Source organism: Pterocles gutturalis, unplaced genomic scaffold (genome assembly GCF_000699245.1).
Source record: "Pterocles gutturalis isolate BGI_N339 unplaced genomic scaffold, ASM69924v1 scaffold20060, whole genome shotgun sequence".
Classification (NCBI taxonomy): Eukaryota; Metazoa; Chordata; class Aves; order Pterocliformes; family Pteroclidae; genus Pterocles; species Pterocles gutturalis.
Window position 1 is genome coordinate 8,087 of NW_010138808.1, and position 27,140 is coordinate 35,226.

The 27,140-nt window shown below is 44.6% G+C and overlaps 1 protein-coding gene across 1 annotated transcript; it reads left to right on the forward strand.

Annotated features, from left to right (window-relative positions):
- Positions 1 to 356: 356 nt before the first annotated feature.
- On the forward strand, positions 357 to 27,140 carry CAMK1D (calcium/calmodulin-dependent protein kinase ID; the record flags this gene model as incomplete). The annotated part of the gene is made up of 6 exons (XM_010083150.1): positions 357 to 432; positions 10,230 to 10,342; positions 12,103 to 12,181; positions 22,265 to 22,352; positions 22,922 to 23,060; positions 26,689 to 27,140. Coding segments are annotated over 6 exons (617 nt in total), but the record flags the coding sequence as incomplete, so codon positions are not given.

The following is a 27,140-nucleotide window of genomic DNA, read 5'->3' on the forward strand; positions in this document are numbered from 1 at the left end:
GCTGTCAGGGTGAATGTGCGTCTCCGCACCCATGCAAAGCTTGGCCTCATTTTCTTCCAAGTCTCCTAAAGTTCCTCTGACAGGCAGGTGATGGCCCTCTGTCTCTCACGCTTTTTTCTGTGCTTGGTTTTGTTTTCTGTCCTTGGAGTCAGAAAATGGGAAATTTGCTCCACTTTAGGAGTTGTCCTTCTCGGTGAAAATATGAGCTCTGAAAACATCAGGATATTTGCAAATGCAAGGGCTCTATCTGGAGGGCAACACAAGGTCTCAGGGAGCTTCAAGCTTCAGGGTCCTACCTCCTGACCACGTTCAAATGTTTGGTCTTGTAACATGCTTGTTTGGCTTTTAATTTTCAGCTCCTGAAGTGCTGGCCCAGAAGCCGTACAGCAAAGCCGTGGACTGCTGGTCCATCGGGGTCATCGCGTACATCCTGTGAGTATCTGTTGGGTTTTCAGTCACAGGCAGCTCTGGGACCTGCAACGTGTTCTCATACCTTATAGTTACCGACTTAGTCTGGGCCAAAAAAGTTAATCTGACACTTGTGATGCAGGATAACATGAACCCTGGACACCTCCCAGTTACAAAAAGGCTGAAATTTGGGCAGAAGTGGTAGGAAATGAACCAAGACCCTTCAAAAGCAAAAATCCTTGCTCCCAATAGTATGTTATGATGTTAGCGAAACTATTCCCTCCCTTGCTCAGGTTAGATTTGACAAGAAACAAATACGGCCATGTCCACAAAGCACAGCATCATGCCCACAGATGTGTCTTGAAGTGCCACTTCTCTCAAGGTGCCACCATAATGGCTCTTCATTCCCTGGTGAGGGCACGGAGGGGCATAAGGGGGGAAGAGCTTTTCATGCGCTGCAGTGAATTATTATCATCAAAATGTAATACAAAGTATCGAGAATTTACTGAAATGAGGTGTCATTTTTCTTAACACATCCAACCATCAGGTCCCATAGGAGAGGGTGAGCTGATTTCTGCCCTGTCAGTTCTGTCACTCTTCCATCAAGCCACTAAGCCTCTGCATTCATGGCTGAGATTTGGGGCTAATTGCTGCTCAGAGGAGTGGGGATTGGTTGCTTCAGAAAGCTACAAGACCAGGACTTCTGTGCATTCACCAAACAGGTGTACAGGTCTCAGAACTCATATGTTTGTGGAGATTTAGTGCCTGTCCTCATTCAGTACCTGCCACCCTTCTTCACAAAGGCTTACTAGGATAATTTAGATTGGAGTGGATCTTGGGAAGTCGTGTCCTTGAGGTCAGACTATGTTGTCTAGGGCTTTATCCAGTTGGGTCTTGGAATTCCTCCAAAGACAGAGACTGCACAAGGTCTGTGGGCAACCTGTTCCACTGCTTGACTGTCCTCATGGGGAGAAGGTTTTGTATACAGACCTGTCTCCATGAAATGGGAGAGCCAGTACTCTAGATGCGGGTGCACCTTCAATGCCATGGAAGTAGATAAGCCACCTCCTACACCAGCGACAACACTTGGAAGGATCAGAGAGGTGTCCTGGCCACTGTTGTCACAGGGATAGCATGGTACCGAGCATCATTAGTGCTGTTCAGAGAAGGGCACCCGTGACATTTCAGGGCAACGTCATCTGAATCCAGCCCTGTGTGCATGAGTATATGAAATCATAGAACCATAGAATGGTTTGGGTTGGAAGGGACCAACCCCCCTGCCATGGGCAGGGACACCTCCCACTAGCCCAGGTTGCTCAAAGCCTCATCCAGCCTGGCCCTGAACCCCTCCAGGGATGGGGCATCCACAGCTTCTCTGGGCAACCTGGGCCACTGCCTCATCACCCTCACAGTAAAGAATTTCTTCCTAATGTCTAGTCTAAATCTACCCTCTTTCAGCTTAAATCACTGCTAATATTTGGGTTGAAAGGAAAATGCAGGACTTGTTGTCTGTAAAAGTGTAGGAAGACTTCCTCTAGCTTAGGGACCTGTCTTGATGGGGTGGTCTGTGCTCAGGGCTTGGGTCCATGCATGAGTTCATGTATGTAATTCAGATAACAATTGCATTGGTTGCTTCCACACAGCGTAGTAGACTTTGAAGCCAGAGCTATTCATGCGGGTCTTCAAGAGGAGGTCAGGCTGTCACCATGGGCTCACCCAGGGTGACCGCGCGGAGCACAACAAGCCTGTTCCTTTTGTGCAAGAGGGCACAGAGCTGCTGTGCAGCCGTTGTCTGCTGCAGAAACAAGTGTCTTCATGCCAGCATTACCAGTGCTTTCCCATTTTTTTTATTTTTCCTTTTTACACAACTGTCACAGTTATACGAGACTGAAGGAAAAAGCAGCTCCAATGAGGCACAGCATTAAAGCATTCCTACTTTGTTCTCTTTCTCCTTATGCAAACATTTCATGGCTTGTCAACATGAATACCTTTTTGATGGTGTAGTAGAACTATTTTTTGCCAGATCAAACCTCATTGCTGTATTATCCACTCTGTGCAAATGTTCGTTCTTTACATTTTCATTTAGTCTTGAGTATAAGCTATATGCTGCCCAAAACAACTTCTTTATAGTAAGATAGTATATTTATTTGCATGTATATTTATTTATTTAAAACAAAGCCCTGCCTGAAAACATCAGCTTTATGACTGGGTTTGCCAATCTACATGAATATTTGAAAACTTCTTGAGTACAAAGCTTTGCAGGGGGTTGGATTTATCTTGGAGCAACCATCAGCAGCAGGATGTGAAAAACTTTTGCATAACAAAGCAAAAATCAACAGTGCCGATTCTGACTTTGTGGCAAAGCCCAGCAGGGCATGGTACACCCGTGAGGAAGACAGGAGACATGCCAAAATACTTCAGAGGTTGCTTCACACATCATTCCCTCATGCTCTTTTAGATGAGGATCATGGGTGCTGACCCAAACTTGGCATCTTCCACAAGCAAACCTGAGCATGGCAGGCCTAGGGGTTGGGGTTTTTTGATGGTTTTGGTCCTTGCCAGTCATGGCAGGACAATCAGGTAGAGTCTTTTCTGTTGCTTTCATAGTACTTTGCTGGATACCAGCTTCAGAGAGATTCCTGCTCTCTGAAGGAGGATGCAAGTTCAAGACGGCAGTACACTGCCTCACTTTCAAATATCCATCGTGAAAATATGGCAGCCCACAGGAGGGGTGAACTGTTGTGTCCTGGTTGCCTGGAGGTAAGCTTGGCTCTGCTTTCCTCCAAGTTTTCAGTCCCGTTCAACCATGGCTCATGCACCAAGGGTCTTTTATGCTGGCAGACTTGTTATTTCCCTTGTTGCTTTTATATGTTTTGTTGAGGAATATGGATGAAGCAGTGCTAATCAATGTGTCCTCCACCACCCAGTTAATGAACACATCTTCAATAGGTGGAAGGTTTCAATCTCATCCACAAACCTCCCTGCCCCCCTTCCTGAGCGAGGCTGCTCTTTCTGCCAGGTTCAGCTCGGTGATTTCCTGCTCTGTTTTCCAAATCCGCATGTGCTGGGCTTGTCAAGAAAAGTGTACACACTCCTCAAATCTAAATTCCCATTTGCTGTACGGGGAATTCCCAATCCTGAAGGCTAAAATCAGTTTATGACTCTCTGTGAATTCACGTTTGCAGGACAAGGAAACCTTTTCAGGGTTTCTGTGCTTTGTGTGCTGATTTGTACCATGTACAGTCAAAATGAATGGCCATAAGGCATTGCCATAGAAGGAGTGTGGTAATGTGTTTGCCAGACTGCTACTGCTTGGGTGGGATTGGGGCTGAGATCAAACCACCTCCTTGAATATTTCTGCATGTGAGCTGCCTCCTTCAGCTCTTGTTACAATCAGCAACGCAGCAGGGCTCGCTTTGGTTACCCTGACCTAGGTGCTTAGTGCTGTTTCAATTACCTACAGTGTCCTGCCTGGTCTCAGACAGTGGCTGCAGGACAGTCCAGCCCTCCATGGCATTAGCTGCCAGCTGGGGTCAAGGTTCCTATGAACTTGACAGCTCCTCCAGTGGTACTGGGCTCTACATGTGGGCACCTCAATCCAGCCCAGGTCAATGCAAGCAGTCATTTCAACAAGATGTGCCATTCAGTTGCCTAGACATACACATTTAGTGCCACACTGGGTTGTCTGGGACAGCCACATGGATTTGGCAAGTGTAACACATTTCTGGAGTGGCAGGTGGATGCCAAGCAGGAGACCATGGACCGTGTTGAATAGCACCAGATACCCATGCTGAGGCTACTGGATCACACCCTGCTCTGTACGCAGTCCCCTGCCTTCACAGTATGGTTTCATCATACATTTGTGCCAATCTCCAGTCTTGGTTGACTCCATCTCTGTTGACTGCGATGGGAGCTTAGAAACACAGACCACATTATACGTGTCCTAATCTTGAACCGGGTCTCATCGTAGCTTCCAGGAATAGCCAGAAACTGCAGCCATGGCCTCGCAAGATGGATGTCAGGGGTATGGTAAAAACAGAGAGGAAGAGGCATCCTTCCCTAAGCTGGCAGGCAGTAGCCCTGCAGGGGTGTCTGATAGCACCAGTGATGGGCACAGGTTTAACAGCTAAGTGTGCTGTCTCAGCAGTGCCACACCACCGGCAGCAGCAGAGCCAGCATGCTCACCCTGCAACACGGTGCTGAGATGCCACGAGCACCAGCAGCATATCCACCTTGGTGCAATGCTGGTCGCTAATCCTGCCCTGAGCAAGAGTTATTAATTCAGATATATCACCGCACCCATCCAGATCTGCCATTTCCAGCTCCACAGTCAGCAACTTGCACGTGCCCAAACCCGTTGGAGATGTATTTATGCACAGGGCTATCCAAGCAAATCATCCTGCTTCACCTCTCCACCTCTCCCACAGATCCTCACAGCCACTCCGAACAGACTGTTGTCATTTAAGAAGATGGAAACTCAGGGGAATCCAACACAGAAGCCAGGCATAAATTAAAGATGCTTTGAGCTATTATTACTGCGAGTGGTTTGAGTGCCTCCAGACACAAACTCGGTCTCACATGAGAGCCTTCAGTTTGTGATGCTGGAAGAACAAACTGTTTCTGGGGCACCGACGCTCCAGACAAATGTTTGTTTCTGTGATATGCAAGGTGAAGGATGTCTTAGGAAAGAACACCTTTGTTTCCGTGCCAGTCTCTAATGTTTCTCCTTAATGACAGCCAGATTGCAGAGGCTGCACCAGCAGAGTTTTTATCAAAACCTGTTTTGCATGAGAAGTCATTACTCACACGAACTAATTTTAGCAGCCTGAAATTTCCTGTTATTCCAGTTGCAACATTTCTCAATTTGAAACAGCCTTGCTGTTGAGATTGGCTTTCTACTTATCACAAGGTAGTTTCGATATGTGTCCAGCTTAAAAACATGAAGCATAAGAAGAGCAAGAGACTTTACTGGATTCCCAGCAGCTGGATTTTGGACCTGTCTGGGTCACATGAGAGGTTGCAAAAGCTTGGAGAGCTAAAATACTGGTTGCATGCATACCTGATATGAAGAAGATTAAGTGAATTTGTGCAAGAAACAGAAAATCGTGTTCCAAAGATGGAAAAGCACCCAGAGCCACAGAATGCTCTGACTCAGCCCTTGGTTATTCATATTCAACACCTCCTGTCTCTTCAGCACTGGGCTGAACACATTTTGCCCTGAGTTTTCTTCTGATTCTGTTCATTGGTAGGACAAGAGAATTACTGGTTTGTTACCATTATTTATAAGCAACTATTATCTGGAGATAAATCTTGGATCATACTCTTCCCTGTACTTCTTTGCTGCTGAGTTGCTTTTGATTTTTCAAGTAGATGTGCATGAAATCATCAATGATGTTTGTACAGGTTAACCAGGGACAGTACAAAGTATATTATTCCAGAAGAAGTTTCCACCATCGTCTTGGAGTCACGCATTGGGAAAAGCTGGTCAGGCATCTCGCCTGCTGACCAGCGCACACAAGCCTAAACAGGAAAGGGGGGAATAATTTTCTTGTTCGGTACTAGAAGGATAATTAGTGGAGGCAAAATGTACATGTTGGACATGTTGGATAACACAGTTAAACACTGGGCAAACAACCCCAAATGATTGCTCCTCATTGCTTGCTTCTTAATTTGTTTTTTATTCCCCGTGCTAATATGTCCTTGTCCACAGTTTCATGAGGACACCAGTGTTAGCCAGTATGAAGGTCTGTTCCCAAAATAAGAAACATATGTGTTTATTCCTATAAATAGCACTTGGATTACTTCCTACACCATACATCTCAGGTTTTTGAGCAGTTACTGAATTCTTTGCTCTAATCTCACTATAAAATTATTTGTAAAACTGACACCAGTGCCTCTTGTGTTGCAGGTTGTACACTGACCATGCAAATGGGTTATTTAGCCTTTAATATCACCCTCACTATGGAATGGGAGCTTGTATGGGTTTGCTTTCTCTGGTAAGGACAGGATGTTCCTGGTGTTCCTCTTGTGCTCTCCTTATGACTTCTAGAAATTAGTTCTGGCAATATATTTCTTTTGCACATCCACCTGTGTTTTTCTTATCTGCATCCCATTCTTTTTTAGGCAAGACTGGGAACAGGAGATTAAGGGAAAATCTGTTGCTAATGTAATAAGGTTGCTAAATAATTCTGAAAAGCTTTTATTTGGTGAAACTGCAAGAAAATGATGACAATTAATAGCTGCCTGAAGCTGCCCCGTGGACATGGGGGCAGGACAGTGCAGGATTTTTTCACATTGAAGACAGAGGAGTTATTTTTGTATTTCTGCGTATCTAAAGAAAAGCAGAACCTCTGCTAGTGAGGTCATTTTTTTCACACAGCAATGTCCCAGCAGATGGAAATGAAGTTGGTGGGATTTTGATTCTGTAAGAATTAAATAAAAACTTATTATGGACCTTGGACAGTGGCCCAGTTGCTGGAAGTCCAGCAAGACTTCCTCCAGCTGTAAGCTGCATGTTGGGCTAGTTTACTGGGGCTTTCCCATCCCTTACTGAAAAACCAGTAACGTTAAAACATTAACATTAAAACTTCTGTGTCTTCCTAAACTCTGATTTTAAGGGAAAGGCCAGTAAGACAGCTTATATTTTGGCTCCCACCCCCTCTCTATGCCAGGATGCCCTGGTGTCCCCCTCCCACATGCCACCTCCTTTGACCTAAGGATCTTGCTCCCTTCTCACATGCTATCTGTTAGAGGTCCTCAGTGGTTTACCCGCTGGAGGAACATCCTTGGGTCCCCCTTTGCAGGAGGTTCATCCCCATCCCTGCCCAAGCCAGGACCAGATACCCCAGATGTGCAGGTACTCATGCTATGCAGAAGAGCAGGGGAAGAGCTGGATGTGTGTAGGAAAGGGATTGAAAGGCTCTGGAGAGGCTGGGACCCTTGCTGGGGTTTGTGTCTCTCTGCTCCCCACCTTGCAGGGCTATAGCCCTCCAGATCTGTGCTGCTCAGCCGTTTCCTCTTACCTTTCGCTGCCATGAGTGGGTATAAATCACATCAGCCCGAACTTGTGCTCTTGTACCTTTGCCAAGGTAATTAGTACAGTGCACATTTTACGAGAGTTATTTCTCTCTTAGGAGCAGCCCGCCAGCGCCTCGGCATGCACAGCGCTGTCTGCTCCCCTTAAAATGCCTTATCAGAGGGAGCAGTTTGGTTTTGTTTAAGGAAAATGCTGAGGAAAGCAAGAAATTAATGAAGGGCTGTCAGGCTCCTTATACAGACCCCCCGAGTCCCCCAGGGAAGAGGGACAGAGCGATGGCTCCAAGTGCCTTTGGATGATCCATTTTCCTCCAGCCTGGGCATCTCTACTCCAGTTGCAGTTCTGGTGCTGTCAACTCCAGCCTTTCCAAACCCTGCAGTAAAGCAGCCGAAATCTTGAGGGTTGTGACAAAAGAGGAGGAAGGTGCAAATCAGTTTGTGTGCATCGCCCCACCAGACTGTGGGACGTAAGCGCTGCTATTTATTACACTAAAGCAAGTTCTAGAAATGTTCTTCGTAGATACCTGTAGAGCTGGATCCTTGTTGTGGATCCAGTTTCTGCATTGGGTTGCCAGATATTTTTCCTTCATTATCGAGGTGCATATTGGCTTTTTGGCATTTGCTTAAATGTACCATTTTTAATGGCGCTTCTCATAGGCCACTTCCACCGTTTGGTTTCATGTAGGAGTTGCTGCATCGAGCCCCCTACACAAGCGTGTGCCCATTAAGTAGGTAGGTATGCAGTCCTGCTCTGAACATAAATGCTTGTCTGACATGAGGTTGTCTTACTTGCTTTTGATAACGGCAGTCATCCAGTGGGACACAAACGGGAAGTGGCTCATCTGCTTCACAAGATAAAGAGAGAAATTTCTGATTCAGTCGAACCACAGTGGATTCATTATAATGCTGCAAATTTCAGTAGAGTTCTCCCATGTCGATGTGGGTCTGATGCAGATCAACATCGCACTCAGCATTTAAATTATTTATCAAGCACACTGGCTCTTCAGGGCTAACAAAACATTGCTCCTTTCACCCTAAAGTGTTGAGCTGGTTCAAATAACCTCCAGGGCAGCAGGCTGGCTTTGGGTTATAAATAACTTGAGTATTTCATTTCTTACAGTTCCCTCCACTTTCTCTGTTGTTACAGTGTAGTGTTTCAGCTGGATCTTCACTCTGTGTGTAATGGCCATCCCTCTCCAATTAAATGCTTTATTGAGGTTGATTGACTCAGGGCTTAAGAAAACTGTAGGAAGAAGATAATTTCAATATCAACAAAGTATGTGAAAGAATAATTTACATGACAGACTAGATAGAAAAGAAAAAAATATGTTATCTCTACATAAGATAAAAGATGCACAACTGTGAGCAGGATGGGTTTGCTAAAACCTTGGACCAGCCTCAGGGGCAGATCTGGCACTTTGCAACGCTGATATTAAAACTTGAAGGAGTATCTTTACTGGCATGTTTGCACAGAGAGGGACAGACTACTGCATGGAGCATTGGCTGGACACGAGGGATCTCTGACACATGAGTTTTGTTGCTGCATTTGCTTAATGCGGTGCTAGATGTGGTTTTTCCCATGCCCAGCATCTGCAGGGCTAGAGGAGCCCTGCCTCAGCAGAATTACTGTCCTGCTGTCTGCAGGACCCTGAATGTTATAGCTCAACCTAGGCAATAATGCTCAATCTCCTGCTTGTCCTGGGGCTAGATTTTCTAAGTCTGATTATAAATACTGAAAACCAGGACAAGACTGTTGTTGGCCTTAGGCAAGGCAGGCAATTTGATGTGGGCAGCAAAATCACTTGCGCAAGGGAGAAAGGGAGAAGCTCTCCATGTGTCTCCACAGCATCAGCAGGTCCATGTGCATCCTTTGCAGGCTCTGCTGCGGAGGTGGAGTGACTCCCAGACGTCCTCCTTGTTGTGCCTGGCAACACAGAGCCCAGCACAACCTGCAGGTGCATCCTGCCCTCCACCTGATAGCTCTGTGGGGCTTCTTGTCCTGCTTTGCAGCAGGTCCTCCTCCTTGGTGTGCTGGAGAAGAGGCCCATGCAGGTAGCTGGTGGCTCTCTAGATGTGCAACAAACCTTCCTATACATTTGCAATCTCTTGAACAATATAGACACCGTCAGTTGTGCTCAAAGTGCATCCTGATGCCATACAGGTGGCTGGGTAGGTGTTGTCACCTCTTGTGTCCTCGATTCATGGGGCTCTGCTGTGCCCACATGTCTGCAGAGCCACTACAGTGTCTCTCCACCATCCAGGAGAGAGTAAAGCTGGTGCAAGTGGCTTGTGTAAGGTGTTAGGTGAGAACAGTTGAGGACAACCAGAGCAGTGAAGCAAGTATGGAGAAGACTTTTGGATGGGTGATGGCTGTGCTGAGGGATGAGAGGGACTGGTGCTCTGAAGATGTAGGGTGTAGCCCATGAAAACGCCTCTTACCACATGTGTAGAACAGGATAGAAGGGCTTGTGACTGTCTAATAAAACTATTCCCCTGGCTAAACACCCAAAAGCATGTAGAGGGAGGCCAGGATATCTGCATGAGTCAGTGTAGGATCAACAGCACCATGTTTTCATGCAGAATTCTTTGTCCAGGATGATGCCAATCTCCAGAAGCGGGTTTACACGTCCCTGAACAAACTTCTCTCACAGTAGTGTTGGCGTGCTCGAAAACTTATTGGGGCAAGTCTTAAATGAGAGTTTCTCCTTCTTCTCCTTCCCTCTTTCTCACCTTCTTGGCCGAGACGGGTCCAAAGGTCACATGTCTCTTTTCTTGTTCTCCGCTAGGCTCTGTGGGTATCCCCCTTTCTACGACGAAAATGACTCCAAACTCTTTGAGCAGATCCTTAAAGCAGAGTATGAGTTTGACTCTCCGTATTGGGATGACATCTCCGAGTCCGGTAAGAAGCTACTGCTCATTTAATTGCAACAACCACGCGTGCATGCCTGCCTGTTGCACATAATCCTTCACTGGGTGTGAGGATGCACCCTCCATCATGTGAGGAGCTCCTTTTAACTGAAAACCTTTGGGAATGTGCATCTATTTTAGCTCAAATTGTTACAGGAGGTTATTTCTGCAGGAGAGCAAATTAACTACCAGTTTATCCAGTCACACACAAAGCATTAAAACATAGCTGGGACAGAAGATGAAGACAGCAGAAGACTGTCCCAGGAAGGCAAAGCAGTTTAACTTCTTCATCATATCCAAATAAAATGCAAATGTTTTATGTGTCACTAATAATAAGAAGGCAAATTAGTTCAGCTCTGTTACTAAAACTGTACTGCAGGTCTAAGTGAGTCTGCAGTGTATACAGTAAAGACAAACCCAAGAAATTAATGTCTTCCAAATGAGGTGGGTAAGCAGATTCAGAAACTGGGAGTCCCATCCGCATGGTTAAATCCACATAGCTGCCCATATGCTCACCCAGTTCCCCATCCGGTGCAGAAACCATTTAATCCATAGCTCCAGTCAGTCTGGCAGAGAGGCAGATATTCTACCTTGTTACAGGCAAACGTGCCTGAAGGCTTCTGGCTCCAGCACGGCTCGTGCTCTGCCAGGATCTGTGTCTACAGGTGACAGCAGGGACACATTCAGCATGGCACCCTGCCTGTGCCACTGACGTGCTGGTGGTCTCCAAGAGGGCACGCGAGCTCCGTGTCCTTGCTCTGTCCAACCTGCAGAACATCTGCCGTTTCACACAGGAGAAGAAATGAATTCTAGGAACTGTTTGTCAGACAAAAATATCCATAGAAATGCAATTTTCTGATCCATTAGTACTACTGATCAAGGCAGGGGAGATATAAAAAGAAGATGATTATATATCCTGTTATCTCTGCATAAAACAACATTTCATGCTGCTTACATCTGCGTTCCAGATATCGTTGTGATGGATTGCTTTAAAATCTATGTGATGAGAAGTTTTTTTAAGCCCATAGGGGTTTTCTGAGAAAATATGAAGGTCTGCTGGCAGACCCCTTTGCATTTTGAGGGGAAAGTCCATCACCTAAATCAGCACAAAGATTTTCCTGCCATATTTGGCTTTTCTGTAGCTCCTTCAGCTGCTCTCTCCTGAAACTACTGGATGCATGCCATGCTACAATCTCTTTTACCTCCATTATAGTGTCAATTAAAAACACACTACCTCATGCTCAAGGGAATCCATTTTCCTCAGTAACTTGCTTTTAAATACACGACATGTCCTCACAGCTGCCCATGTGTACAAATGCTTGGAGTGAGCAATGAGAAGCTCCTCTTACTGTGGCACCTGACCTCCTCCTTGCCTTTCCCACTCAGTTTACCACCATCTCCAACAGATGTGGCCATACTCAGACCAGTAAGATGGTCAGAGGCACATGGGTGACCAGGGAGCCAGGAGCTGGCAGATGTGAACTCTGCTGACTCTGAATTATCTACCTCACTCCTAAATATACCCACAGGAGTAGATATCTTCAGCTTTTACCTGCCATATTAAATAGCTTGGATTTGGTCCTAAGTCACTTTGGTTATATCTACACTGATAAATGACAAATGCCCCAGGGCCATTTTCTGGTGCTGTGGGCAGATGGCACTTGGTGGTCTGGTCAATGCTGTGGGCTGATCATTCTGCAAGCAGAACTGGACATCGACCCTATTTAAATTATTCTCTCTTTCTTTTTGCAGCTAAAGACTTCATTCGGAATTTGATGGAGAAGGACCCTAATAAAAGATACACCTGTGAGCAAGCAGCACGGCACCCTTGGTAAGCAACAGTCTCTGCTGAGTGAAACTGTCCGGATAGAGAGCATTGTTTTACATTCATGGGTGAAAGTGGTTTTTCTGTCACATAGTATACTAACCTCTACTAGAAAACTCTGTGCTCTATTTTTACAACCCCTGCCTTTGTCCCCCAGATTTTCCTGTAAAACCAAGATGGACTTTAATCTCATGCAGCAACCTGTTGTGTATCTGTGTAAGGATTCAGTGAAACGTTGAATTATGTATGATGATTGTAGTGCAGCAGTGCGATATGCCAAAATGATTGAACCCAGAAATCATATTTTGGGGCAAAAGGTCAAATTCTGCAGGTGTGCAGAAAGCTGGGTATCAACCTGCTCATGAGGTCCTTGCCAAGGTAGTATCAGAGCAGTTAAGAGCATCCCATGAAGAAGGAAGTCCTCATTTGTGCTTAACAGATGATGCTTCACTCCTGCTTGCAGTAAGGACCTGGTTTCACATGCTGTTTACCCTCTCTTGTTGAGTGGGAGAGATAGAAAACCCTAGAGAAGGATTAGCTGAGTCTAGGTTGGCTATAGCAATGCTGTCTCTCTGCAATGACTGCAGAAAAGTACTTGGTCTGACTGTATTCATAATATAGAGCTCTGTTAAGTGCTTTGAATTAGATGATACCTTTGCACATGGCTGACTTCACCAACACTACCCAAGGATTATGTAACTGAAACAAGAATGGGTCACGTACTTTTGACCAACCCTGAGTGACTTAGCATCACCCCACACTACCGGCTGCACACAAAAATGAGGTTTGGATGTTAAGTCTTTTAGGGCAGAGATCATTGTATGTGAAGCGATTATATATGCTGCTTCCTCAGCAGACATGGGTTTAGGACATGCTCCTTGACCTTTCCATCTCTGAAGGGACAGAACTTGATACCTGGCTTAAAATTGTGTTAAATTTCCAAGCAGAGTAAACCTTAGTGGCTGTAGCTCTAGAACAAATACTTCAGTTTGTCTTCAAGGGGTTTATGCTCCTCTCTCTGACACTCACTGGTTTGTCTCATCTCATTGCTGCTTTCAGTCCTGGGACTAGATGCAAAGTAAACTTGATGATCTTTAAGGTCCTTTCCAACTCTAGTCATTGTATGGTTCTATGATAAATCCTTTCAGGAGTTTTTACCATTCTGGCTTCCTTGCTGATTGTGTTTTACCAATACACAGGATGATGAATTACCTCCATCATTAATTAACGATTTGGCACTCATGAAGGCATGTAGTAAGTTATGAGTACAAAAGTGGTAGAAATACAAGGAAAAAGCACTAATTTCTTCATAGTGGGAATGATGTACTGGTGTCTGACTGTAGTCTGTTGCTGTGATTACAAATTAGGCTGAAGATAAGATTGAGGCTCAGCCTTTGCAATTAAAAAGTTTTAGGAAGGGCTTTGGATGCTGGAGGCAATGTAAATCATTGAGAAAAGCAAGGTTCTTGCTTTTCATCCTCCATGACAATGGCAATGAGATTCATTTTACAGGTTATTAGCTGCATCCATGTCACAAATGAGAGATGAGGAGAAGTCAAGACCTGGCCCTGCCCTTTTTCCAGTGTCCCATCAATAACTGTGTTGTCTGTGTGACAAAAAAGAAATTTGGGAAATGAAATGCAGCTTTTGTGGGATGAAAAAAAAAAAACACCAATCATTTCTAAATGATACTGACCTGAGCCTCAGGATATTAAACAAGTTACAAAAGTCAATATTAGAAATACAGAATAAACAATGGGAATGCAACTCCCAGCAGCGAACGAGGTGACCATTTGTATAACTCAGAGGCAGATTTTCCAACGCCTTACATCCAAGATACACAAAACGCAAGCATCCAGCTCTTGGCCCTGCTACATCTGTGTTGGTTACTGGAGTGCAAGAAAGAAACGTGGCACTTGTAACACACACAGTTCTGGGCCCTCCTAAAGGAACAAACTGATAAAAAGTGTTTTTATTCCTTTTTTTTTTTCTCTTCTTTTCTTTTGCATGTCATGGCCAGGGGCCAATGGAAACTCAGAGACTGCTCCATAGTTTTTGATATTTTCTACAGAATCCAATCTTCCATTTAAAAACAATCCCCCAAAAAGGGTTTTCCCCCAAAAAGGGTTTTCCCCCATTTCTGTGGCAGGGGGTCTTCTTGTGCCAGGCTGACTTTGCAAGGCAGTGGTTCATTTGCAGGGCTGCCTCCCAGAAATGTAAAGCATGGCTCAGGGTCAACCTTTCGGATGTCAGACATGCAAATGGCACTGCAGCAGGGAGGCTTAAAATATTCACCATGTTTCCAACCCTCCTTTTGACACAGAGACAGTATATGCCAGTGGATTACAGGACAGTTGCACAGGGAAAGCAAAGCATGGAGGTCTCCAAAGACATGGCTTCAGATCTGCCTCTCTCCTCCCCTGGCTCTTGAGCAAAAGCCGGTGTCTCATTCCTCCTTGCTATGAAAAGCCTCCTGTAACATAAATGTGGCAGTTAGGGACCACTCTGGAGAGTGGTTCAGTGATTTTTTTTGGATCCTGTAGTGATAAATGCCACTAAAATGGCTTTTGGGATAATCAAGGCTACTCACCTGTATATTATTTGTTATTTCTGAGTTAGTGCTAGGGTTGCCTTTTACCAAGACATTGCTCAAGAAGCTTTTTCCACCCAGATTGCTCACGCCAGGAAATAATGAGGTTTTTCCTGATTCTTTTCTCATTCTAGCCATTATATCTGTTGCAATGGCATCCTCCCCTCCCTTTTGAAGGAGGGGAAGGCCTTTTCGGTGGAGGAGAGCTCTGTGCTCCCTCTAAATAGTCAGCTGTGTCCTTCCCTCAGCCTGGACGTATTTAAGTCTCCAACAAGTCCAGGCTTGAGTTCCTCTCTCACGTGTTTGCATTCAGTGTTGCAACAGTCAGAGATAAGGGTGCAAGTGTTTAGCCAACAGAGAGGCTACTGCGACTTTTATAATCCCGTACCACCTTTCCACGAGTGTATATTTTTCAACATCCATCCCCATTATCAACACCCCGTTCCACGGTATCTGCATAGTGTTGTCTTCTCTGCGTGTGATCAAAAGTAAGACTACCAGCTGAGTGGGAAGAGATGGTCAGAGCAGACTTCAAGTGGTCCCCTAAATGATACACCCTTGCAGAGTGCTTACACTTCAGGCAGGCATTAATGTCTTAATGGCACCCCATAAAAGGTACTTTCATCTCCGGGATTGGTTCTGTAGGGCAACGTAACTGGAGAAGCATCTTTGAACCCTATAGTCCGCATGAAGTGAAATCCTGATTCCACTGAGGTTAATGGGAGTTTTGCCACTGACTTGGGTGAGAGTTGGGGTTTGGCTCCTTGTCTCCAAAGCTGAACACAGAACATCTACCCAAGTCAATGGTGCTGTGCAAATGGTAGATGATTAGTATGTATGATGAAGTGGCTCCATAGACTCATAGACTCATAGAATGGTTTGGGTCGGAAGAGACGTTAAAAATCATCCAGTTCCAACCCCCCTGCCATGGGCAGGGACACCTCCCACTAGCCCAGGTTGCTCAAAGCCTCATCCAGCCTGGCCTTGAACCCCTCCAGGGATGGGGCATCCACAGCTTCTCTGGGCAACCTGTGCCAGTGTCTCACCACTCTCACAGGAAAAAATTTCTTCCTCATATCTGGTCTAAATCAGCCCTCTTTCAGCTTAAAACCGTTACCCCTCATCCTGTCACTATACTCACTGATAAAGAGTGCCTCCCCATCACTCCTGTAGTGACATTTTCCAGCTTTCCTTTTTTTTTCCTCCTGCTTTTCCTGCAGTATCAGATCATTTAAATCAGCCACAAATGAGGAAGAAATCTATCAAATCACGAATACTTCACACATACTTTATAATGATTGTGGTAAAAATAGTTAACTGTGCATGAGGTGCCTACCTGGCCATGAGATTTTGCTGTTTCAATACATAACATTTGAGAAGAACAAACTGTTTCCAAAATATACCTCGTATTTTAATTACTATGTTTTTATTAAAAATTTCCAGAGAAGGCTTGCAAGAACTGGATCTTGCAAGATACTACATTTGTGCCTTTAAGATTAATAATCTCTTTGAATTTCGGGAAACTGCTCAAGAATAGCCAGCTATCCACATGACTAAATGTTTGTACAGGATCAGACCCTAAAAAAAGTAAATACTTCTTCCCAATGGCCCACTTTTCTGTGCTGTATCTGCTCCCCACATGCCTATATTTACGTGATGTTTTGCTATTTATAATCAAATGGCCTTGGCAGGGGGACGGTATGTTAAACTCGGAGTTGGCAGAACCGGAGGCTAATAATTGCAGTGAAGTATGGTCGCTGAAACAGTACAATATGTCAGACTTGTTGGTATAATGATTGCACCCCAGCCCGTACAATCTGTCCATTTATACAGATTTCTGCAGTTTAATATACAGGTGACTTATGCTTTCCATTGGAAAAGTTATTTACTTTGTAGCCTGTCTTTCACTGCGGTTTGCACTGTTTACGGTGTGTTGCAAAGGTGCAATGTTCTGCTTAGTTGTTCCACTGTGACTTTTTGAAAAGGACATGGAAAATGAAGGTAACAAAAGAGCAGGGTGATTTTGCTGCAGCTTGATCCATTTTAATGTTTCCCTAGCTCATATTAATGACAGCAATTAAGTTTATTAAATATATTGCCATGTCAGAACCCACATCCTGTTCAGGGCAGTCACTCAGGCTGTATAGATTAAGGGCAAGCAGCAGAAACCCGAGGACCTGTTTTTTTCCAGCTACAGGATCACACTGCGTTCCCCATCAGGTCAAGTTGGGTCCTGCAGCCCCAAATTCAGCCTCCAGGCTTGGGTCAGAGGGAAAGAAAACAATCCTGAGATGGCAAAGAGAAGGTCCAACAGCTAGGAAGCTAGTAGAGAAATTGGAAGGCAAGCCATGAATTTATTTCCTCTGTCACACACTTCCCAAGTGACCTTAAATGGGATTTAGAGCTGTGTGCTGAAGCCAGTTTTGGCATTGAAAGCAACTTGGGGCATCCAAATTAAATGTATGTATTTCCTCCCTGTATAGACTATATAGGGGAGAAGGAGGCTGTGGCACCTAAATTAGACACCTGTGTCCATGGATATGAGCATGGCCCTCACCTTTCCCCACTGCTCAGAGAGAGGGAGAGCGGATGCTTGGGACGTGCTGATGTCCATCCCCGCCTACACTGAAGAATCACAAAGCTTTGGCAAGGATGGAGCCTCTGCAAATTGTGACCATGACCCTGAGTGTTTATTATGTGCCAGAGAGCGCGAGCCAGATAATAATTTCCACCCAGGGAAAGGACATGGTTTACAAAGAGCTCAGTTCTCAGACAATGTTGTTTGAAGTGTGAAAAGGGCTCCCTGAAGGCAACTGCTGATGTTTACAACATTAAATCAAACTCTTATCTAGTTCGTCCCTGCACTTTATTTAGTTTGGAGCATCACTGATCCAGTATGTGCGTGTGTATATTTATACGCATGCATGTGTGTATATGTGTGTATGTATAGAAGAGTTATGATCCTTCAGCATTATCCACTACAGCTAACTCCATGTTTCCTGTCATCATACTCAAGAGTATTTCCAAGCACTGTTTGGCCAGCACAGCGTTTGAGTTGGCTGCCTTCAGTATGAAGGTTCAGAAAACAATCCTAGATGAAAGACTCTGCCTGCCTTCGTGGGCAGGGAGGAGGCGAGAGACATGGGCTTGTACTATGCTAAGAGAGAACCTTCCAAAGGAAATTCTGGTTTTGTCTTCGTTGGAGGTTCCTCTCAAAGCTTAGAGGTGGCATGGCCAGATAAATTGATGTGATAGTTTTGAACCTAGAGAGTGAGCTAAAATAAATTAGATACAATGAAATAACATTTGATCATTAGGTTAGATACCTCCCATGTGCAGGGCCAGATTTGTTATGGTTATTCATGAGAAATACCCTTCTTAGCTTCAGTGGAAGTACTTGCGATGGAGTCATCAGATTTTTGCCCTTGGTATCCAATTCTGTATGTTGAGACACATATAGTTACAACTGGATGTAAAACCAGCTTCACATGAAGTTCCCCAAACTGTTGTTAGGATGTAGCTGCTTTCAGGTGCTGCCAAAACGGGGATCCCGAAAGAAAAGCCAGGTTCTAGTTAGGATAATCAATGCTTGCTCAGTTCTGGGTGATGCTCAACACGGTAACAGATCATGAATTGTTGTGATTTCTTTAATTTTATTTTTGTATACATGTGCGGTAGGTAGGACTAATACATTTTACTGGGCCAACTGGTATAGTTGGTAAAAACAAGCTTCAGTGCAAAGCCAAGAACTATTGCTCAGGTTTTGACTAGATTTGCATCAGTTTGATCATCTCTGGTACAGAAGATGGCTGTTTCTCAGAGAAAATGGGGCTGATTCCTGTAGAAGAAGGGTATGTTGTGCAGGAGAGAGAGGGAGAAAGAAAGATGCTAAGGGATTTTTATCCTAAAAGGAAAAACAAGATAGTTTATAGCCTGTGGACTTGAAGAGTTAGGGAAAGGTGGAAGAGTGGTTATAATATGCTCTAAGCCCAGTATGTCTATTAAATTTCATGCATTATCTTCTCAGCATGGGAACTAAAATTCATTATTAAATACATTCAGTATAGATGTGATGATGCTCATGATACCCACCTTGGGGTGGGTTTGTGTGCCTGGAAGCTTACCTCATTTTTCAAACTCAGTTGATCATATAAAAGATACGACTTCTCCCTGCTCGCCTCCAGCTCTCTTGCCTGTGTCCTTAAACTACCACATCTCCAGCAAAACACCAACAGCAAATGGATGTTAACATTTCTTTTGTTTTCCTAGAAGTAAAACTATACTATAAACACTATAAAGCCATGAGTATTTCATAAAATTTTGAAGATCCTCCAGGGCAAATTACAGTATAAAAGCAGAGTCCTCATGTTACAGCATTGCACTGTTAACAGGACGGTTCTTTAGAGGTGGCTTGGAGAGCAATCCCACACCCGGCTTTGGCAGCCAGGGCCACACCGTTCAGCATTCCAGCACGTGTTTGAACGGATCCCGCTGAGCTAAACTAGCCCCAGCACTGCTGTTCTTTTGCTCTGATTAAAAACTAGCATCTGCAAGGTGCTAATGCTGCTGGAAGACACCTTAGCTGTAGAATGGTCCCTATTGCTGTGGTGTCCGAAGGCTTCACAGAGTGTCTGTCCATCCTCCTGTGAACTAAACAAGTGCTGTTCTGCCTATTTGGGAAACACACAAATACCGAGACTATTTTTCTGGAATTACCACAATTGCATAGCAAACATAGAGTTAGTGGTGGTAGAAAACAGCTTGTGAACTATTGGAACCAGCAGTTTCTTACTGAAACCACTATCATTTCAGAAAATTGTCCCTAAACTCAAAAAAATACATGGCCTGTATTTGAGCTACATGCCTGATGAAAATTTATATAGAAAAAATGCATTTGCAAGGCCTTCTGGAGGCTGGCAGGAAAGATCTCCTGGCAGAGCTGGCAAGGGTGTCATACCCCAAGAACTTGTTCTGCCTGTGTTTCCAAAATAAAATTTGACAAGTGAGAAATATGATCTGTGCTTATGCAGCTTGTTAACAAACTTGTTCCTAAAGCAAAATGCTTTATTAGCTTTGAAGGAAAAATGTTCTTTGCAAATTTAAGTAAATTTTCTCTTTGCAGCTTGGTGTTTTTGATCAGTTATTGAACAAATACTTTGGCTTGCAGCTGTCCACATATTAAGTCTTCAGCTTAGTTTTCTTCTGCAGATTTGTAGTATGATGGTCAGTGCTCCCAGTTGGCTCATGTTGAGGACACCTGCCTTCACCAAGGTGGTATCCTTGGACAGAACAGAGTCCTCGTGACATTTTGGAGTGACTGCAGGGCCTGCCTGCACCAAAAGGTTGAGTGGGTGCAAGGAGAGTATACACAAATCTGCACACACTTGTGCACCGAAGCGAACGAGCTGTACAGCACAGGCAATACAACCGGAGTCTTCTCAGGCTGCTGGGTCTTCTCTTCATAGAAGTGACCTGGAGGCAGTCAGGGACAGACACTCTGTGTCGTGTCATTTGGGTCATGTAGACGTGACTGTGGTAAAGCTGTAGAAACTACCTCCCATTATGATTTCATGCTAGAGAAATACAGACAATGCACTGTATAATGGATACAGGTGTGGTGGGCTCTGTGTCCGTCTGGGAGTATAGACTGTGTGGGATCCATCAGGGTCACCTTCCACTAGACCAGGTTGCTTGGTATGGTGGTGGTCAGACAAGTGCCCTTCCCAGTTAGAGGTGGGCTACCCTGACTGGGAACCCTTCTCCTTCCTGTCCACAATCCTGCTGGCTCCAGTACTCTTGAATAACTCAACATCATTTAGCTCAGTTGTAACAGGATGGAATTGGCCAATCTCCACTCTTGGGAGTTGGGGGATTAGTCCCTCACCTTACTCCCAAGAGTAAGTAGTTCCTCTTATCTCTCTCACATCTTGGATGAGTGTTGCCAGCAGGAAAGAGGGGAGCAATTTGGAGGAGACTGGTCCCAGAGAGCACTTCTTAGATGTGCTGTTGACATGAAGGTGGAAAAAGCTGTATGTCCTTTGAAGAACAGGGTTACAGTTTGGAATGACCTGGTCAAAATGAAAGGAATGTCTCCAATTCATGGGACACATAAATGGAAACAGCAGGCTGGGGTATGTAAGCAGAGTTTCATCTTTTAAGAAACACTAAGCAATGCTGCCATTCTGCTGCCTTAGTTGGAAAACAGTGAACAGTTTGGGTGCCGCCCTCTAAGAAAGATGTGGACTCGTTGGAGAAAGTCCAGAGAAGCTCACTAGATCAGAGGATTAGAAAATATGAGTTATGAAGAAACAGTGAAAGAATCATTTTGTTTAGTCTAGAGAAGAGAAGACGGAGAGAAGACATGATAACAGTCTTCAAATATGTGAAAGGTTGCTTCAAAGACAAAGGGAATAAACGATTTTCCATGTCTTCTGGGAAACAGTGGGGCACTAGAATAGGTTGCCTGAGGAGTCTCCATCTTTTGGAGGTCTTTAAGGACTGATTAGCCAAATATCTGTCAAAATTATTTTGACAGAGTTGGGGTGGGGGGAAGGATGAGATGACCACTGAGTCCCCCAAACCCTCTGATTATTTTATGGGAGATCTTCAGACTGGGAGGCTCTGGGTTTGATAGATTCTTCAATTTCTTATGAATTTTTATTGCTTGGGTTTTTACACTGTGGCTAAAAAAATTGATTTCTGAAAACATCACATACAACATAGGAACCAATCTTTGCTTCCTGGATTCCCTGTGTTAGATAACACTAATTACCCAACACATGGACCAACAGTGGACATCAGTTCACTGTGGTGCCTACTCTTCCAACAGATCTCATGTCTTGAGGAGTTAAATGAATCAATAAAATTCCCTTGAAATAATTATGTTTTGTGGAGATTTGAATGTGTCTTTATCTGTTCAAGAAGCTGTGAGAGATCAGTTAAGTTTTTAGGTCGAGAGTTGTTCGGCTTAAGCTATTTGTGCAGCTCGTGCTGCTTTAGTGAGTGTCCGTGGATGTGCTTTGCTGTAAATCTGCATTAATCATGATGAATGGCTATGTACGCTGCTGGGGTGGCAGGACAATCTCCAGTGCAAACAGAAATCAGACAGGTTGGAGTGGCTGTGGAAGCTGCTGCATGGCTGAGGCTAAAAGTAGTCTCAGCCTGTTGATGTTAAATCTTTAGATGTAAAGAAAAAAAAAAAAAGGTAGAATGTTTTCATGTAGGGCTGTAATGGTGATAGAAAGCAGCCCTGCACCAACAAAATAAGGTCGTACCTCTTTGCAGCTGACAGACCTACAAGCCTTATCTACCCTTGCTTTTATTGCTCCAGATTTTCCACCCCTGCTGCCAGCAGAGACAGCAGTGGGAAGTTTGAGCTCTCGTGTGAATGAAATCATCATCACTGCAGGACCAGTCACACCTTGGACCAGCCAGGAGAAGAAGGAGTATTCAAGGAGAGGAAATGATCTCTTAAAACTCATCTTGTCTGTCTGTTTCAGGATCGCTGGTGACACAGCACTCAACAAAAACATCCACGAGTCAGTCAGTGCTCAGATCCGAAAGAACTTTGCAAAAAGCAAATGGAGAGTAAGTAACCCATCCCTGGGGATGACGCTTAGACACATAACTCTGCTAACGCAGCGGCCATACGACCATCCTCTCAGCGTGTTAGTGCTTTTGTGGCCCAAAATTTTGATCAAAATCGTTGGTCCAGTCTTAGGTTATGTGGCCTTATGGGGCCTTTTATGGAGGATGCCACCAATGAAGTGTAATGGGTGTGAGAGATGGGGCTGGGGCTGCTCATACCCAGAACACCAGCAGTTATGTGCGGAGTTAGGATCAGCACCATGGGGGTACATGGAGCCATGTGGCCACCCTGTGTGTCGGTGCAGGAAGGATGTGTCAAACGTGACTTTCCTTGTGGGCTGCCACATTCCAGCTGAGTGTTGGAAGAAATGATGGGGAGCAGGACCGCAGACAAAATGCATATGGCTTGATACTGCTGTTTCTAGCTTAGAAATTGGGAAAAGTTTGGAGGGTGATGGACTCATCCACTTCTGACAATACTGAACAACCAAGAGAGGAGCAGAATTAACCCTTCCACCTCCGGTTTTTATTGTTCTTTCTTTCTTTCTTTCTTGTTTTTTTTCCTCCAGCAAGCATTTAACGCCACAGCAGTTGTGCAACACATGCGACGATTACACCTCGGCAGCAGCCTGGACAGCGCGAGCGCCAGCGTGTCGAGCACCCTCAGCCTCGCCACGCCGCTTCCCGATGCAGCCGCACGGAAAGATTGTGAGTAGCTGACATCCCAGCAAAGCTCCTGCTGTGGCAGCCGAGCAGATTCATGGGATCCCCATTTTCTTCTTGAATCCCAGGCTGCAGTCCTTGCTGCCAGTAGGTTCAGCTTAGTGCGAGCTGGTGTTTGAAGTAAGGACTGAAAAGGGATCGAAGCTCTCATTTTTAGCTGACCAAAAATATTCAACTGGAAAACTTTATGCACTTTAAAAAAATTAGTTTTTAGCTCAGTACATTTTTGAGAGAAAAATACTGTTCCTTGTGGAGAAAAAGGACTTTCGCTTGGGAAAAAGACCCAGACCCCCAGAGCAAAAAAGTTTTTCATTTGGTTGAAGTTTACTCAAGCTGTTTATGTTTGAATTTCCAGTATTATGATAAGACATTTTTCTGTAAAAATTGGCTTACTTTCCATTTCCATTTTCCTTGGAGGAGACTGATCCTGCCAGTCTGAACCAGCTTCCCTCTCCCTGGGCCAAATTAAGCTCCTGTACGAAGAGGCTCATTTGTCTGAGCAGGACTCAGGCTCTGTACACCACAGTGGGACTTGGCCCGCTGCCTTGTTTGTTATATGCTGTAATTGAGATTTGCAAGCTGCCCGATGGAGCCAGATGCTTGGGATATATATTTTTTCCGAATGCCAGGGAAGGACACATGGCAGCGAAGGGATCATTTGGAAGATGGAAATGCTTCCTTTGTCATTAAACCTTTTTAATCTCTGGCTTCTGAGCTTTTCCTTTATTCCCTTCTCTCCGTCTGTGGAGATTTTTATATCATGAAATGGAGGAATGTGGACTTTACAATTCAAGGAGGTTATTTTAAGGTGCAGCACCACAATGGAATACTAACAGCTTGTGGTATTGCAAGTCAGTGCCTACTTCATTGGGGACTGAAGTGGTCATTTCTAGACTATACCCCACACTCTTGTGGAACCAAAACCACCTGCTACTCAGGATGGATTTTGGATGGTGCTGTTATCTGCCTCTGCCACCCCTGCCTGCCAACCTCTGCTCCTTGATGAGGACGTGCCACCAGCTGCAGTCCCCATGGCTGTGGGTGGAAGCTGTGGTTTCTCTCACCATCATGGGCATGGTTTCCCCCATGGCTGGGATGGGATCTGCCTTCTGGGCACTGCATGAGATGTTTTTCCCACTGCAGTGCTGATGGGCAGCGAAGTGCTTCCAACCATGGACTGGCAATGCAGCGGTGTAGAAAACCCCTTACTGGGGAGAAACATGCCTTTATTTTGGTTCCTGCCACAATACAGCTGAGATGGACCCCAGTTAGGTCTAGACTGTCTGATGGCATGCTTTGCTGTTAAACTGATGATTGGTTAATCTCCATCCATCCCCTTTGATTAATCTCAAATGGTGTTAACTAATAGCATTGAGTAGTCTGAATAGCAACAGAAAAACATCTGTGAAGAAGAAGGGTGGGAAGAGAACAAAGCCCATTTAACCACTACAGAATCCAGCAGGTCCCCCTGCAGAATCCGACCGTATTTTGCAGTGATGTTGAAGTCATCCAGGATATGAAGGATAAAACCAGATATGTTAAGATAGGTGATTTTTTTTTCATGTCAGGAATATGAGGCAGAAAAGTATCAAAATATTTCCAAGCATCCCAGGTTCAGTCCAGCTGGCCAGACAATACAGGAGAGCTTCCTTTCCTCTAAGAAATGAATTAAAGAGTTAGGAGATGCTGGCCTCCAGAGAACCAGTGAGGAGAGCCAGCAGCAAATACAAGGAGCGACATTAAGAGGGAGCTGACGTATCAAATGCACCCGAACAGATACCTCCTGTTGGGAAAAAGGAAACCTCTGGGGCCTCTGTCCTGCCTCTTTCTTTCTCAGCGCATTCTCTGGGGACAGATTTGTTGCACGAGAAAGATGTCATGCAGCAAGTTACATGAAACAGCTGTGCCACCATTACAAAATATAATATTGCTTAATGCTATTAATAGACACTTAATGAGCTCTCCAAATAGTTTCAAATGTGGCAATTTCACATCATTGAAGAAAATTAAATACAGCCTTCCCCTTGAGAGTAGATTATGTCAGGCTGCATCCTAATTCTGTTCTCTGTATTAGGGCAGAGCAGAGATGATACATTAGGCTGGATTATGCTACCTGTCAGGAAAGTCTAAGGGAATCAGTCAGGATTTATCAAGTATATTGGCCTGATCCTCAGTCTTCCTTGCCTGACTTATTCTGTTTAGAGATGATTGGGCTGCCTAGATTGGTTGCAGGACCTAGATTTCTGTATTTTTGTGGTAATAGATAAATTGCAGCATGAAATCAAGGTGTCAAATGTCAACACTGCTGGGAAATGAGATGTGGCTGAGTATAGGTAAAGCATAGTCATCCTTGAGGTTGAAATGTCACCCTGAAGCACAGAAAAGTAGGGAAAAGTTGTAATGAGCATCAAAAAGTTCCTGAGTGGTCAAGGGGCCATATCAAACTCCAGTCCAAGAATATATGAATATAGGTTTTCATCCATCCTTTGTTCACCACGCTGGCAAAATCAACTGAATTTCTAACCACTCTGAGCCTCCATCTCGTCAGAGCAAGGTGACCATGCTGGGTCCCTGTTCAGTGGCTTTTCTCGCAGCGGAGCTGCCTTAGCACATCAGTGCCTACAAGACTGCCAAACTTCATGGGGAGCTGTACATGCTGGCAAAATCTAAGGATGTCCCCTGTGGGGTCTCAGTGACCTCTGGGAGAAGGGTAGTTCATCCATGGAAAGCTCTGGCAAGGATATATTTTATTTCTCTTCGTTAGTCCTTTCCACAGAAACTGCTGATGTGCTGGAGTAGCAAAATCCCAAATCTGTCATTCAAAACCCAACCTGCTTTGGGCTTTGGGCTTTCAGGTGTTATGTTTTGGAGGGTTGTGGTTTTTAAAGCTGTGATGGAGGGTTCACTGGAGCGGATGCTTTTTATAAACATTTTAATTTAGCTAAAACACTTTTTTTTTTCATTAAAAAAATATCTGACAGAAGTCTCTGATTAGTTCAAAAGGAACTGCCTGGGTAAGTTGTGAGTCCAGATACTCAAACTATGTCAACCTACATCTCTTAGCTGGAAGTCCTGGAGACATACCAGCAAAACCTGGAACAAATGATGTCCAAGTCACACAAATTTACATTCCTTCTAGGTTTACTGGAACTCAGCAACAAATTTGACCCACTGTACTTTTTTATCAGCAGCTTTGCAGGATGTCTGGGGAATTTTTTTTAGTCCAGGTGCACAGTCTGTTTGTTTAACTACATGGCCATGATGTGAAGTTTAGTCATCTTTAACGTGTCCACAAGGAAAATTATTCTGAGCAAGTACAATGCTGGAGAGATTTTTAAATCCCACAACCCTTTGTCTTCATCCCCAAAATGTTTAATCAGTCTGGTTGAACACCTACCAAAGCTGGACATTTATTCATTGCAACATGCGTATGCAACTGCTGGTGGTGGCAGTAGGTGATCAGCCGTGGACCAGGAGGGCAGAAGATGCCCTGTGGAGGTACCGAACCAACCCACCGCTGCGGGAAGAGCAGGAGCAGGAAGAAACTCAGCTTTGTCCACATTCCCACCTCCAAAAATAACATTTCTAACTCTGTTTCTGGCTTTCCTTTTAGGTATGTCTCCATCCACTCTCTGTAGTTTTGTTTCATCTGCTTCTTCAGGCGTTTCTGCGGTAGGAGGGGACCGGAGACCCAGACCCACCACAGTGACCACAGTGCACACAGGGAGCAAGTGAGAGCCAGGGCGGCGAGGAGCAGGCAGGCGGCGGGGCCGGCAGGGTTCCTCTGTGCGATCCTCACCTGCAGCGCATGCTCAGCGAAGGACTAGAAGAAAGAAGATTTTTTTATGGCCATATTTTATACTGCAATTCTGAAATGTTTCATTTATCACAAACTGCAATGACTCCAGGGGGAACGGATCTAACAGTCTCTGGTGCTGTACATATATATATACATATATATAAATATATATATATATATGTGAGTCTAGCAATGTTCTATCTAATGAACACTCATTCTTTTCCCCAGTGATTTACTCTTTTCTCAGTGTAGGTAACAGTATATGT